This window comes from Rutilus rutilus, assembly GCF_951802725.1.
Source record: "Rutilus rutilus genome assembly, chromosome: 19".
Classification (NCBI taxonomy): domain Eukaryota; kingdom Metazoa; phylum Chordata; class Actinopteri; order Cypriniformes; family Leuciscidae; genus Rutilus; species Rutilus rutilus.
This window is the reverse complement of record NC_140232.1, coordinates 22,873,151-22,887,121: the sequence shown is the minus strand read 5'-3', so window position 1 is coordinate 22,887,121 and position 13,971 is coordinate 22,873,151. Positions and strand designations below refer to the sequence as shown.

The following is a 13,971-nucleotide window of genomic DNA, read 5'->3' as shown; positions in this document are numbered from 1 at the left end:
CTTTGCAAAATTGACAGATTAAAAGGCAACAAGGGAGATGTACACAATACAAATCTTTAAAAAAAATACTACGTTTGTGAATAAAGAAAACAAGCTCACCTTGTGACAGTGGCAAATGTTTAGAATTAGGTGAAAGATATGTATTTTGTTAGTCATTGAAGGATTTTGTGCATCATTATTCCACATTTAAAACATTAAAACACAAGGCTGTTTTACTGAACACGTAATGTCCTGATAAAATGGCAGTAAATAACACATCTGTGTAGTGAATATGGGAGAGGGCTGCAGTAGAAGCCTACTCATCTGGCCTTGCTGACACTCAGCTCAGCTTTAACCTGCCATGAGGAGGTGAGATTCCTCCAGGCCAGCGTCTTTCCTCATCCCTCTCCCTCTGCTGTTGAAGTCTTCATTCCTTCCTGCTGTCATTCTGTTCATTTATATATCCATAGCTCTTTTGTACACCTATCTTCTACTCTGTAGAACCTAGATAAACTATCTACAAAGCATCCCGATATGCTGTGGTTGCCGAGGGCGAGTGGTTGCCTTTATTGGATTTGCTGTGGATCAAACCTCAGAAAGCGCAGACTGGCAAACATTAATCAGCTGACCTTACACATATGGTCTGAGCATCTAACCATGGCCAATCTCACGCCGGGTGAACTAATGTTCATCCACCGCATGCTGCTGAACATTTCACTGTTGAATTCCGATGGAACCTCTCTGTCAAGTTTAGATTGCATGCATATCTAAGGTGGCTGCAGATACATATTGGTACAATCTGATGTTATTAAATGCTCATGCAAATATTTAACATTCTTGCAAATGACCCAAATTGGAAAGAAGGAACAGAGCGAGAACCTGAATGAACATATTCGTCAATCTGATAAAAAATTTAAGCCGTCATGAAATGGAAGTATATCCAAGTGAAACGCTTCTCAAACAAGAAAAAATTTAGAGCGGACTTGATTTTGTCCAAACGGGATTTGATTGGATGGTTGTGGTTTGCTACTGCTGTGATGTCATGTGAGTGACAGGTTGTCCCGCCCTCACGCCAGTAAACACATCATCAGCAAAGAGATGTCGCAGCAAGAGGGAAGGGAAGTTATTTTGATTAAAATTACGGCACATGAATTAAAAAATAAATAAAAAATGATGTGCATAGATAAATCATTTAGAAATAAATACTGCAATATTCCATATAAAAACAAGAATTGTACATTTTGATTTCATGCTGACTTTAAAATAATCACATCTAAATTGTTGGCCTGAAAGGGAAATGCTCATATAGTTCAGTCTCTCCGACACATTTTAGCTGACTTAGATCTCCCTGCAGTGCAGAGAATCTGCCATAAGTAGATAAAGGTCAAAGGTCAACTCATAATCCAAGCGTGTGAATCTGAGGTGTCTTCGAGTTGGCAAACTTCACTGTCAAAGAGGTTACAAACATTATGATAAAAGAATAAAGACTTCAATAATCAAACAAGAATATTGCTAACTCAATCCTGAACTCATGCAGCATTGAGTAAAAATCAGACCACATTAAGAGTCAAAAATGCAACAAAAGTAAACTTTTATTGTCATGTTGGAAAAAAAAATCCTGTTGATTTACAGATCAAGATATCTGAAAGCTGACTCACGTTTCTTTCTCTTTTTTTCTTCAGTTTTTCCATTACCCCCTTCATTCATCATGCATTCACAAATAAACAACTCCCGAGTTGCTCAACTAAAATTTCAATGAACATATGTGCTGTCTATTGCTCTTATAATAGTTAGCTGTGTGAGTGGCTTGTCATATCTAAGCAGTTTTAAAGATTTTTGTCATCCGTTCAGTAGTTCAGTGAGCTGACATGATGAAATCACATACTCATTCATAATATAATTTGGCAATTATTAGCGATTAATCAGAAAAAGATTTTGTGATCAACTCAGGCACTATCAATAATTAATATGAAAGGCAAATAAAATGAAGACATTGGTATGTCAGATAAAACTTTCTCAACCTTAAATAAATTATGTTACAGTTTTTGCTTACAAATTCATTGCATTGTCAGAATAAACTCAAGAAAACTCATATTTGTCTGTTTTCAAAATGGATTCTAAACTCCTCACTTGCTATTTAAAGGAGCAACTTGAATATCATATTTCACTTGCCAAATAAATGTATAATTTACAATTCACTTCAACAAGACATATTCATTTTTGAGTGTTGGTTATGATCCATATTCCATGTTGATTCTAATAAACATTATGTCTTATTTAAGGCTCAGCTCTCTATAGTCTTTGCAGTTGTGTTGAAGCATTGAAAATGTGAAATTTTAGTGGATCAACTACAGGAGTGGTTCCTATCAAATGATGCATCTCTGACCTTTCACCTTTGCTTTGCTCCTCATGAGTACCCAGTTTTATCCACACACTCATACTCAGCGTAAACACTCACACACACATGCGTGGTAAAAAGATGACGATCAAGGGTCGTAACCCCACCCTTCACTCCGCCCCCCACTTGAAGTTAGTGCATTGTCCATATAATACACATGAAATTACACAGAGGTTCACAGTTATTTTACAAAAGATAAGATGCCTGAAGCAACTAAAAATGTTCTACCAGGCATTTTTGCTTGTTACAAAATCACATCCGGTTCACCCAACCCCCAACACTGACCCAAGCGATTTCCTATTCACAGGTGAATACAACAATAGCCCAAACCATCATTCACATACTGTCCCCCACCCCAAACCCGCCCAAAGACGAGAAGAAGAAAAAAGTCTCGAAGAAATCCTTACGAATCCAAGAAGTTCCTTTTAATTCCACGGAAAATCAATTTGTGTCTCTCTGTGTTGTTTTGTTTTCGTAAATTCAAGTCTCTCCAGAGAACTGAGCAAAATTGTACAGTCCCACATGTCGCAGTTCGTAAATTCGTTATCAATAACGCAGCTGATGCAGGCGTCTTCTTACCCGCAACCCAGAGGCTTGTTGAGGGCAGCAAGACATGTCCACCGATAATCCACAAATACACAGTGTTGTGTTTTCCCCAGCATATGTTTTAGTGTGATTTATTGGTGTCTTTAGAAGCATACAGCTTTCAGATCATTCTTGCATTGGTAACATTAAACCTTGGTAATGGAATAAGGCATAAAATGCAGATAACAGAAATAATTATTCCTCTTTTTCTGTTCATCATAGATGTTTTTTTTTTTTTTCTGTGTTTTTGCAATGACAGGTTTCAGAAAAAGAAAGTCTGATCACTCCTACCAATCCCATGCCTACCGTACAGAGAGAGATCTCATTGAACATTCACGGAAATATTACAATCTGTCCTGTCTGTGTTGGTCAGCATTCTGATTCAAATCAATATATGCCAGAGAAATCATGTGGCTGATCAATGGTTTCTTGAGTTGTGTGCAAAATATTAAGGGAAATTCATTTGACACTCAACCCATTTGGAAATTTAGTCCATCCACTTATTAGCTCCTAATGAAATGGAATACTTCAACAAAGAAATCTAAACATTCCACTAACACCTTACATGTTTTTCTTCCCTAATCTCAAACACATTCATATTTTCATTACAAGATTAAAAATCAGAATTTAGTTTGATTTCTGGTCAACAGGAGGCCGAGATACACTGTCAGACTTTAGGTTCCTTAATACTACCTGACCAACAACTTCTTTCCAAGAATCCATTCATCCTGTGTTAGTCTGTAAAACACAGTAAATGCAAACTAAAATACCTCTAATGCAACCTACCTGTCACTTACATGATTGAAAATGTAAAGTCTGAAATTATCACTTTCCAAGATACATGTATGAAAATCACATATTAAAAACCTTTTGTATCCGACAGGCTAGCAAACTTTCTTTCAAGTAATTCAAAACGCAAAAGACCAAGTAACTTCTCCTTTACAACAACTTCTGTGCAAGCATTCGGAAGGATAAATGATCGGTTGGTTTAACCGAAATGCATCATTAACAAATCAGTATTCAATACTGATCCGTCTCTTCACAAAACAAGTAACAGTAAAATACTTCACCTTTTCTGGTTTCAACATCATAAGATGGTCATATATTCAGATTCATTATGGAAATTATAAAGGCATGAGTTATTGAGTGCAATGATATGAAATATTCTATAAATTAAGTAAATAGAGCTGAGAGAAAAAAAGACAAATTAAGAAACAATAAATTACAGCAAAAACTCAGGGAAAGAACCTTCAACCCTGAATAGGCCATATTTCACACAGATTCATATTTTCAGTCAGCTCCTTTTGTCTACAATCCCTTTAAATCAACATTATTTGTTCTGGAAGTTGCTTATTATACACACTGTTTTTCTTGAGCATCTTAATTCCTGTCTGATGAAGCCACAGGAAGGATTCAGCCCAACCAATTAGCATAAATTGTAGGAACTTTGTCTTTTTTTGTCAGCCTCATTCATTCCTAGAGGCTTATACTTGGCACTCATTCTTAAAAATAGTTTAATCTCAAGTTTGTTTTCCCTTAAAGATAAGGTAATACACATGCACATTGAGTATTTTTGAATCACTAGTTCAAATAATATAAATTACTCTGCCAGGAGTGCAGCTGTTCACAAGGCATGTATACGAATATTTTTGCAAATCTTTGATTCGAGGCCCTCAGGATCCTGGTAAAGGGATACAGATACTGAGCCAAATCAAATGGTAATGTTTGTTGAGATCGATCATAAGAATCCATTTGATATAGCCTTCATACATTCACCATAAAATAGACCATCAGTTTGGTTGATTTGTGAATTTGTACCACCCTAAAGCGAAACATATGGTTCTTCAAACCTGTTCAAGAGTTGATTTACCAAACCACACATTAGTGTAGAGCCCATTTTGCCCTTAAAATCATTAAGGTGACAGTAGATGCTTATTCCGTGACATCCACCCGTGACATTTAAAGCATCTTAAACTAAATCAAAGGCCACAACAGCTCTTAAAGTTTGTCCATGTCTCCATAATTACAGACCCCTTATTCCCTCCCCCCTGGCTGTCCACTTTCCAACCATCCAGAAGATAAAGAACAGAAGAAAAAAAAGAACATTATGAATGAACACTCATCTTCACATGACACAGTAAGGCTCACGGGGCAGTTGAGGTGGAGTTCTACAACAGGGAGGCAGGTGGGCCAGCAGGCCCTTCTTCAGGTCCTTGTTGAGGAAAAAGCAGATGATGGGGTTCACACCCGCCTGGGCGAAACTCATCCACACGGTAGTAGACAGATACCGGTGCGGGATGGTGCACGCCTTAACAAAGACCCGCCAGTAACAGGCCACAATGTACGGGGACCAAAGCACCAGAAAAAACAAGGTGATGACATAGAACATCCTGCCAAGCTGTTTCTCGGCCTTAAACTCCTCCATGCCTAGCAGGCGTCTGTTCTGGTTGTGCAAGTTCTGCCTGATGCCCAATAAAGTGGGAGGCATTGGGCCACGGCCGAACCCTGCTATCCAGTTTGCGGCAGCCTGGCCTGTGGCTCCAGGTCCGTGAAAGGTCCAGTTTTGGCTGATGGCTGGAACCATTTGGACTGGCTTCATCTTTCTGTGTTTGTATTCGAACAGCAGAAGCTTCATGTACACCACGTGAGTGGCCAAGATTAGCACAGCCAGCATCAGCATAAAGCCTAATGTGTCGTTGGCCTTGAAGTAGCGATGTTCGAAGATGCACTGGTCCTCCTCGCGGATAAACTTGTAGGTGCCAACGTCAAAGACGGGCGGGAATGCCATGGCGACCGACAGTGTCCAGACCATACATACCACCGCCACACATGTCCAGAAGGTCATTCGCTTGGAGTAGAACCGGTGGTGGGCGATAGCCATGTAACGTGTGACGCTGATGCAGAACAGCATGAAGGCAGCATGGAAGCAAAAAAGGACGGCCATGAAGGCCACCACCTTGCAGCTGAGCACGCTGTAAGTCCAGGCCGAGCCATTCTTGATGGACACCAGCACGAAGGGAAAGCACACCGCCGAACGGATGGTGTCGGCAAGGCAGAGGTCCAGAAGAAAGTAGTAGGGTGCCTTGTGTAGGGCTCTGTCCCTTAGCACCAGCAGGGAGACCACTAAGTTGCCCACCAGGCTGATGCAGATGATCAGCCCCAGAAGGACGAGTTTCACATAGGTAGACACGGCTGAAGAAGGTGCTCCACCCATCATGCCACCTGTTGTGGACACCACAGCCGCCAAGGGGTTCCCAGGCCCATCACTGCTTGCGTTTCCGTTGGCCATCCCTTTTGCTGCTCAAATTGCACACCTCCTCCTTCAACTCCTCCTTTACCCCCACTTCCTCCACTCCCTTCTCCACCTCCGCCACCTCCAGCTGAGCTGTCGTCCGTCCTCGTGGTTGCCTTTCGTTGTTGTCTCAAATGGAAGGAGAGAAGCTTGATATGCATTGCCCCATTTTGTACAGTTTTCTTTGGAACGTCCCTTTAAACGTGCCACCTCTCTTGGCCTCCACACCTGTGAATAAAGAACAAAACATTTGTTACAAACAAATTCTGGTCTTTAAAGGCCACAAATACAACTGACTTTTGGGGAAAGTATATAATTTCTGTAATGCCTGGGAAAAAATATGTTTAGGTCAAGAAGAGTTAAATATCATAAAGTGATATTGATGCAGGAAAAAATAATTATATTCTTAATTCCAATACAACATTTTTTTTCTTGAAAATAAATTGAGCACTGAGGAGACCACACTAATACAACAGCAAACTACTAGTGCAGAATAAAAAATGTAACTCTAGAAGTACTATGGCAATTCATAAATAACGTGAAAATTTATCCAAAAACATTCAGATACAGTAGACTTAAAAAACAAAAAAATCAAATAAGAATATTTGCCATGTGTGGAAACATACTTGTGATAAAATGTATTGGGGAAATACTTGAAAATTGGATTTTTTCTCACATTAACATTTTGTTATTTACCAGAAAGGTTAAGGTTTCAAACTACACTAATGATGGTCGACCATTATTTCCAAACATTATTTTACAGTCCTGTTTCGCATGTACATACTATTTACTTATTGTAGTAATGACACAAACTTGGTAAGGTTCTAACCCTAAACCTACCCCTAAACCTTACATTACTTTGTACTTTTGTAGGTAAGTAGGCTACTGTAACATATATTCAGTCATTTTTGTCTTAGCTTCATTTTCATTAACTTTTAGTTGGTTTCTGTTTTCCTTTGATTTAGTTCCCACCAGTCTTTAGTTGTCATAGTAACTAATTTAATTTGTCATTCTGTTCAGCTGTGTTCACCCTTATTATCGCTTGTATTTAAGTTCATGTGTGTACCCCTTCAGTTTGTCTGGTCTCGTTAATGCTAGAGTTGTGTTTGTTTGACCTGCCTTGATTTGAACCAACCATCACTACTCAGTAGACCTCCCAGACACCAAAGGACTTAGCTGGATGGAGGTCATCATAAGGTGTCTGGAAAGTGTCTACCCCCGATCCATACCACAGCCTGACCCCAGACAGAGCCCAGTCCATCACCACCCGATAGACGGATACTATGCCTGAGCCCCATGCAAACTGTAAGCTCTGAAACACAGAGTCTGACCAGGGGTGTGAGCCGGTATCCATCGTCGTGGGAGTCCTCATGGAATTCTAGGGTATTGAAGTGAGCCCCGGCCACCCTCCCGCCACTGAGAGTGAGTACCGGCTAGACCCAATGGAGAGTTTATTTGATTGTGGAGAGATGAATTCCTTGTGTCCCTTTTCCATCTAGCCAGAATATGTATCGTCTTCTTCAGTCCTGCTAAACCCGCCCAGCCTCCCTCTCCCACCACCTCTTCAGCCTGCCATCAGGAATACTTTGTTTTTTGTTGGTTTTTGTGCTGTTCTCCTTTCTCCTCAGCCATTCCTGCCACCCAGTTGTTCTCATTCCCAATCGGTCCCTCTGTGTTACCTATACCTTCTTTCAGTGGCGTGGTTCACAGAGGACCTGCTGGGAGCCAATTCCGCCTGTGTGTGATGAGCCTGTGGCTCCAACTCCAGCTTCTGAGTGCTCTGTCCCTCTTGGACCCATTGTCCTGACTCCTTGTCCTGACTCCCTTCCTCCCTCGACTCCAGTGTGAAAAATCGGGCATTTGGCCATGGTGGGCTCTCTCGGACCGTCGGCTCCACCTCGGTTGGACATCGTCACACCTTCGCTGCAGACTTGCGCATGGTCTGCTGCTCTCCGGCCCTCCACCCCTTTGGCTTTAGCTAGCTCTGCTCTCGGTCGCTCCAGCTTAACCTCTGCCCTCCGGATACCTACTTTCTACTATCTCAGGGGGTCATCGCTGTGGCTCCGTGGCGGCCGCCAGGTCATCAGCCTCCCATCGCTCCCTCTGCGCTCTGGGCTCCACTACCTACGACTCCATCGCTGTTGGACGTCCCCCTGGTGTCATCAACCAGGATTCTGCCACGGCTCCTCCATCAACTCCACCTTGGGCTATCGTCCTGGTCATACTCTGGGTCAGCACCATCTGGCCACTCCTCCCTTCATCTCTTCCATGGTTGCTGCCTCCATCTACTCCATGGTCTCGTCTGCCTGTTTTTTAACCATCCCTTTGCCTGCTTCTCTCCACATCCTTTCGCCATCTCCTTGTCCCCCTCCAAAGCCCTCAATCCCCCAATTTTTGACTAGTTATGTATCCAAAATGATTGACAGGTAGAAAATGTTTCTGCAAGACACTCCCCCGAACAGTTTTTTTTTTTTTTTTTTGATTACATGCACTTTAAAGATACGCATTCCACTCAAACCAAAATAATAATTGGGTTGTTCACAAAGCGGCCTGGAGACATGTTTTTAAAAGTTGAACGTCTTTTAACTTGGCACGGCATCTTAAAAATATGCACATGCGTGAGATGCTGAAAAAGATTAAAGTCAGATTACAGTTACATTTTTATGGTTTACATGATTACATATTCACACAATAGCAGTAAATTGTTCATAAATTATTGATTCTCTCTAATTCTTTTTTTCCTTTTTAAAAATACCATTTTAGCTTTGACTACATTCTCCATATAGAATGGCCATGTAATTATCATGTAAGTAAATCTGTGATGCTTCTAAATTTGGGGACAAAAGCACCTCAATTACACCATGTATGAGATAAATAAAGTTACGAAACACTAATGATATCAGTATGGTACACAATATTACTATTCAAATTTAAGTGATAAATGACTTTGCTTAAAAGTAATCAAAGTAGACAGAATACATTACCTAAAATGAGTAATCTAGGTTACGTTACTACAATTATCATCATGTAATCTGTAATTGGTAACGGACTACAATTTGCAAGTAATCTGCCCAGCAATGAGTATAGAGGCAGATGTGATTTTTCAAGACACCTATTGCAGTATTGGGGACATTTATGTTTGGTAAGTAATGATTCTATAATTAAGTTAATTAATTTAAAACCCTAAGTGCATTATGCATGAAACATTTATTTTCAATAATATTAAATATTAATGATTTTAAATTAAGTAAATGAAAAAAAAATCGTAAAACCTATATATTTTAGTGCATACATCAAATTTAAACTACTATAGAAAGAACTGAAAAAAAGAGCACCTGACACCACAAAAGGTATTTTATTTGTGTTCACCATCAGTAAACACAGATCAATCAATAATTTGCTGAATGAGATAAGCAGGGCTCCTCTAAGCATCTGCTGTAACATGCTGAGGAACATCTTCTGCTTCTCCCTTAGTGCCGAACAGATCAGCTGTTTCCACCACACGCTACATGGCATGCCAGCAACTAGTCTTTCATGGTAATTACCTCATTGTTGCTAGGCTACAACACATCACTTTTTATGTGTTGAGTATAGGCATGTGGATCGGGATGCGGGGGCAAGGGGTGTGGGGGAAGGGGGGGAATAAAAGAGTTAGGGGGTGGAAAATCTTTTACATCTACATTAAAAGCCATAGCAGAGCTTCAAAACAAAGATTTAGAATATATAGCGATATTGTTCTGAAAATGTTTCCAATGTCACCAAATGTTTCTGAAAGTTCCACCTAACTCAGGCTTTCTCATTTACACCCACATACCGAAAAGGCAGTCTCTGCCCCTGGTTGGCAGTATTTAGTAGAGAGCATATACTTTCCAAACAGACATGTACCCTGCTGTGGTGTAGAACAGCCAGCTAGCATTATCTGACTCTCAATGTGAAAGAGCACTGATCCATGAATCCAGGCGTATACCTACACCTGCTGAGGTGATATTTGCAGCACTTAAAGCGCCATTTGTGCCAGCCCTCACTGGCAAACATTCTCAGGTACAGAGAAAGCTACAAGTAGACGCCAGCTGATGACAAAGTCACTGAGTACCTTAGTCCAACAGGAGATAGAACTGCGCCGACCCATTGTTTTAGAGCAGAAACACTAATTCACTTGTGTCACAGCAATTACAGCTGCTTGTTGCTAGGCTACGGGGTCCTTCTGCCTTGTGCGGTGTATGTGTCTTTGTAAGCCTCAATGCAACTCAGAATTGTATGCGTTGAGGTGAGCTGGGAAGGAAAAAAAGTGTCACTCATGAGAAATAATCAGCCAGAATGGAGAGTAAAGTAAATGTTTCTGTCACAGAGAAGATAAAATGTTACAGCCTTACTGTGACAACCTGTTGTAACCAGTTTACAAAATGTACAGCTTTATATCATTTAAAGGTGTTATTTGAATCAGCACTTCCACTGATTAAATTTCAGAAATTTAGTCTTAAGTATTAAGATGTTTCCAATTGTAGAAACCTCTAGATAGAAACATGACAATTTTATAAATATTAAGTGATATAACGTTCTACATGTGTATCATTGAACTTTACCTTTATGCAAAAAAAAAGAAAGATAAAAAATAAATAAAAATTAAACTTGAACAGATGTTTTCCCACTGCTTAATGTCAAAGTTTTCTCTTGAAAAACAAAAAAGTAGTTCAGTGACCTGATATGAGGGGAGTATTAACATTTTTATGGGCCAAAGATGAAACTTTTCAATATGCAGATTGTATCAATTTGCGTGCAAATAGTTCCCACTGTAAATTCAGTATTTAACATAAGCTATATGTCTTGGAAGACAAACTGGTCTGTTGGCCTACATGTAATCTAATGAATTTAAATGTCCCTTATGAGGTAGTACATACTGTTTTTCTCACTATACAGCAAGGCAGTACTTTCCTAAACACCTGTTTATCGCAATGCACTGCAAAATGATTCTAGTCAAAAATCACATAAAAATCACATGTTGCTATCACATACATTTTCAGACAAAGTGCTTTTTTTGTAACTATCAAATAGCCTAGTTTAATAATGTGGGGTAAAAAGTCCATAAAGATGGTAGAGCTAGAGATTCACAGTGAAACCCCCCCACTTTGGACAAAACGCTTCCAAAATTAAATTATACAAAATGTATACACAAATACAATTGAGACAACATTTGTTAATTTAAAAAATGTATATCAAAATACACACACACACACACACACACACACACTTTGCGTAAGCGAGGACTTTAGCTCCATTGTAACTACCCATTACAGTTGTCATCCCTTGGGTTATCATTTTGTTATATTAATTATTCGGACTCTTTAATATTTCCCTCCAGAGAATTTAGCGTGCTCTTATCTCGCATTCATAGTGAGAAGGCCTTCGATGTCGTTGGGAGGAGTCAGGTGTAAAGGGAGTTGGTTGGAGGTAGAAGGCTGGATAGCAACAGCAGTGAATATCGCTACCGTGGTCTCGGTGGGAGGAGGCGACGCGGAATTCACCAACCAAACGAGCCTGAATCATTTCGACTCTCCCACACCTATCGTTTTGATACGATAAAAAAGAACAACGTGATCCCGTCGTTCGTGGCTAGCTTTTAGAAAGTGTTTTCTCCGTATCTCCATCATCTTCATTTGCGACAGGCTATCGGTGCGCTTGGTGATGCGCCATACTGATATAGCCTACATAAATCGTTTACTGAACTAGAACCTGTTTTACAGCGCGTGCGTTGTCAATGGGTTTCAGTGAAACACCTGAAAAACATGAAAATAATGTATTGCTTTGAACTAATGACGTGACTCGCACAGCCAATACGCAAAAGTGCAAATTACCCGTATGGACTCTGTCAGGGCGCATATACGACAGTCCCAGACAGTGTTACACTGCTATTTCGTTATCTAACTCTCTTGGGTGCGATTCACATCTTCTTAGAGCACTGTGACCTGCATGGTTATCATTAGATATCATGAAGAACTACGGCGTCTCTCCCTCTCTGTGTGTGTCTTATTCCGCGCGCGCATCTGCGCGTTTGCATGAGGGACAATGAAATAACAAATGCATAAAACAGGCCTGCATTTCACTTCAGTATACATATTATGCGTCATGCAGAGAGTCATGGATGTTTATTTTTTATTATTGACTTTTTTTTTGTAATTATTTTTATTTTAATTGCTCGAGCAATTGTATCCTCCATTTTATAAGGCTAGTTAATTATAAAACATCAAATAGGAGAGTCATAAAGTGATGGATGTCTTACTTGTAATTCTTGGTCTTCCTCCAGACAATGGATCTTGTCTCGATAGTAGGCCTTAACGGGAGCTTGTTGCAAATATTAAAAAAATCAAAATAAATAAAAAATTGAAACGCACAAAAAGGTGCAAATACGTTTTTTTGACCCGACACAACGCGTTCAATAAATCGCTCATGAATCCAAATTGTAATCCAAGATGAACCTCGACGTCCTTTATGAACAGAGAATGAAAAATATATATAATTAATTAATTAATTAATACACGGAATGGTCACGTCTGAAAAACAGAAACAAGACCTGTTTCACTGGAAAGTCTTTTGCTGAACGGGTTAAACAATATTATGCCAGAAGCTGGAATATTACATACATACAGGTTTTAAAAAACAAAAAATATCGTTTCCTCTTTTTTCGTGTGCATGTCATGTCTACGGGTTTTCCATAAAGCTAGGCCAAGCTTTAGCAGTATATTCCCATCACACGGTGACTAAATCAAGCAGAGTTTAATAGCACAATTACTCTATTTCTGCAGTGTTTTTGTGGTTTCGATTAATCCTGAGATACAGCGTCAGTATCATTATCTTGTACGCAGATTTAGATTTGTAAATAACGACTGGCTCTCGGTACTGGGCTACAAGACAAGACGCTTCTTCCCATCTTCATTTCTTGCTGGAGCCAAAGACATTTTCTCCCACGCCACACCGATTCACATCTTATCTTCGACGGGAATAAATCCGCTTTACCAAGCATCATCCTTCGGTACATCCATTGGCATCAGCGTTGTCCTCTCACATAGTGTAGTCATTCTATGTGGAGACATGTACACAGTACATGTAAGCGCCCTATATATTTAAAATGCATAAGCCTGGTACGGTCTGTAATGCAAGGCGCAAAAAAGATGGATCACACATAGCAGTCAGAACCGAGTCTTTGCTCGGGAATTGGCCATTAATGTCAGTATCCCGGTGCCATCGCTGAATTAAGAATGTTAACGAAAAATGAAGGAAATTAAATGGGTTCTTCTGCGAAGGAAACAGTAGCTCTCGTCTCTGCGCTCTACCTCAGTTTTCTCTGGATCGGATCCCTTCGGAAACGCCTCGGGATTTTTCGGCAGCCTCACTTACCTTGTTCTCCTCACTGTGGTGCACTGAAATCATAGGCTAGACAACCACAACTTTTAAACGGCCAGTGTTTTAAAAAAAATAAAAATCCACATTATAGTTTTTTTTTTTTTTTTTTTTTTTTTATACGGCATATTTGTTTTCCTGTTTTGAATTAATGATGAAGGATGGTTTAAATCTCATGCACTCAAAAAAATAAATAAAAATAATAATAATAATAATAATGGAAGTATTGTTATTTTACCAAAATAAAACCAATACAATAGCCAACAAATATATAGGCTACTTATTGATATAGCTTACATTCTCAATCCTTCATCCTTAAACA

The 13,971-nt window shown here is 39.7% G+C and overlaps 1 protein-coding gene across 1 annotated transcript; it reads right to left on the bottom strand.

Moving 5' to 3' along the window:
• Nucleotides 1–3,181: 3,181 nt before the first annotated feature.
• gpr173 (G protein-coupled receptor 173) lies at nucleotides 3,182–12,706 on the bottom strand. The gene is made up of 2 exons (XM_084389189.1): nucleotides 12,532–12,706; nucleotides 3,182–6,482 (listed from the first exon to the last, which is right to left on the bottom strand). The coding sequence occupies exon 2, from the start codon at nucleotides 6,249–6,251 to the stop codon at nucleotides 5,088–5,090; it is 1,164 nt and encodes a 387-aa protein (XP_084245315.1). The 5' UTR covers nucleotides 6,252–6,482; nucleotides 12,532–12,706; the 3' UTR covers nucleotides 3,182–5,087.
• Between the last annotated feature and the right edge of the window lie 1,265 nt (nucleotides 12,707–13,971).

Coding starts and splice junctions, on each gene's coding strand:
- gpr173 (XM_084389189.1), bottom strand. CDS start 6,251: ATGGCCAACGGAAACGCAAGCAGTGATGGGCCTGGGAACCCCTTGGCG.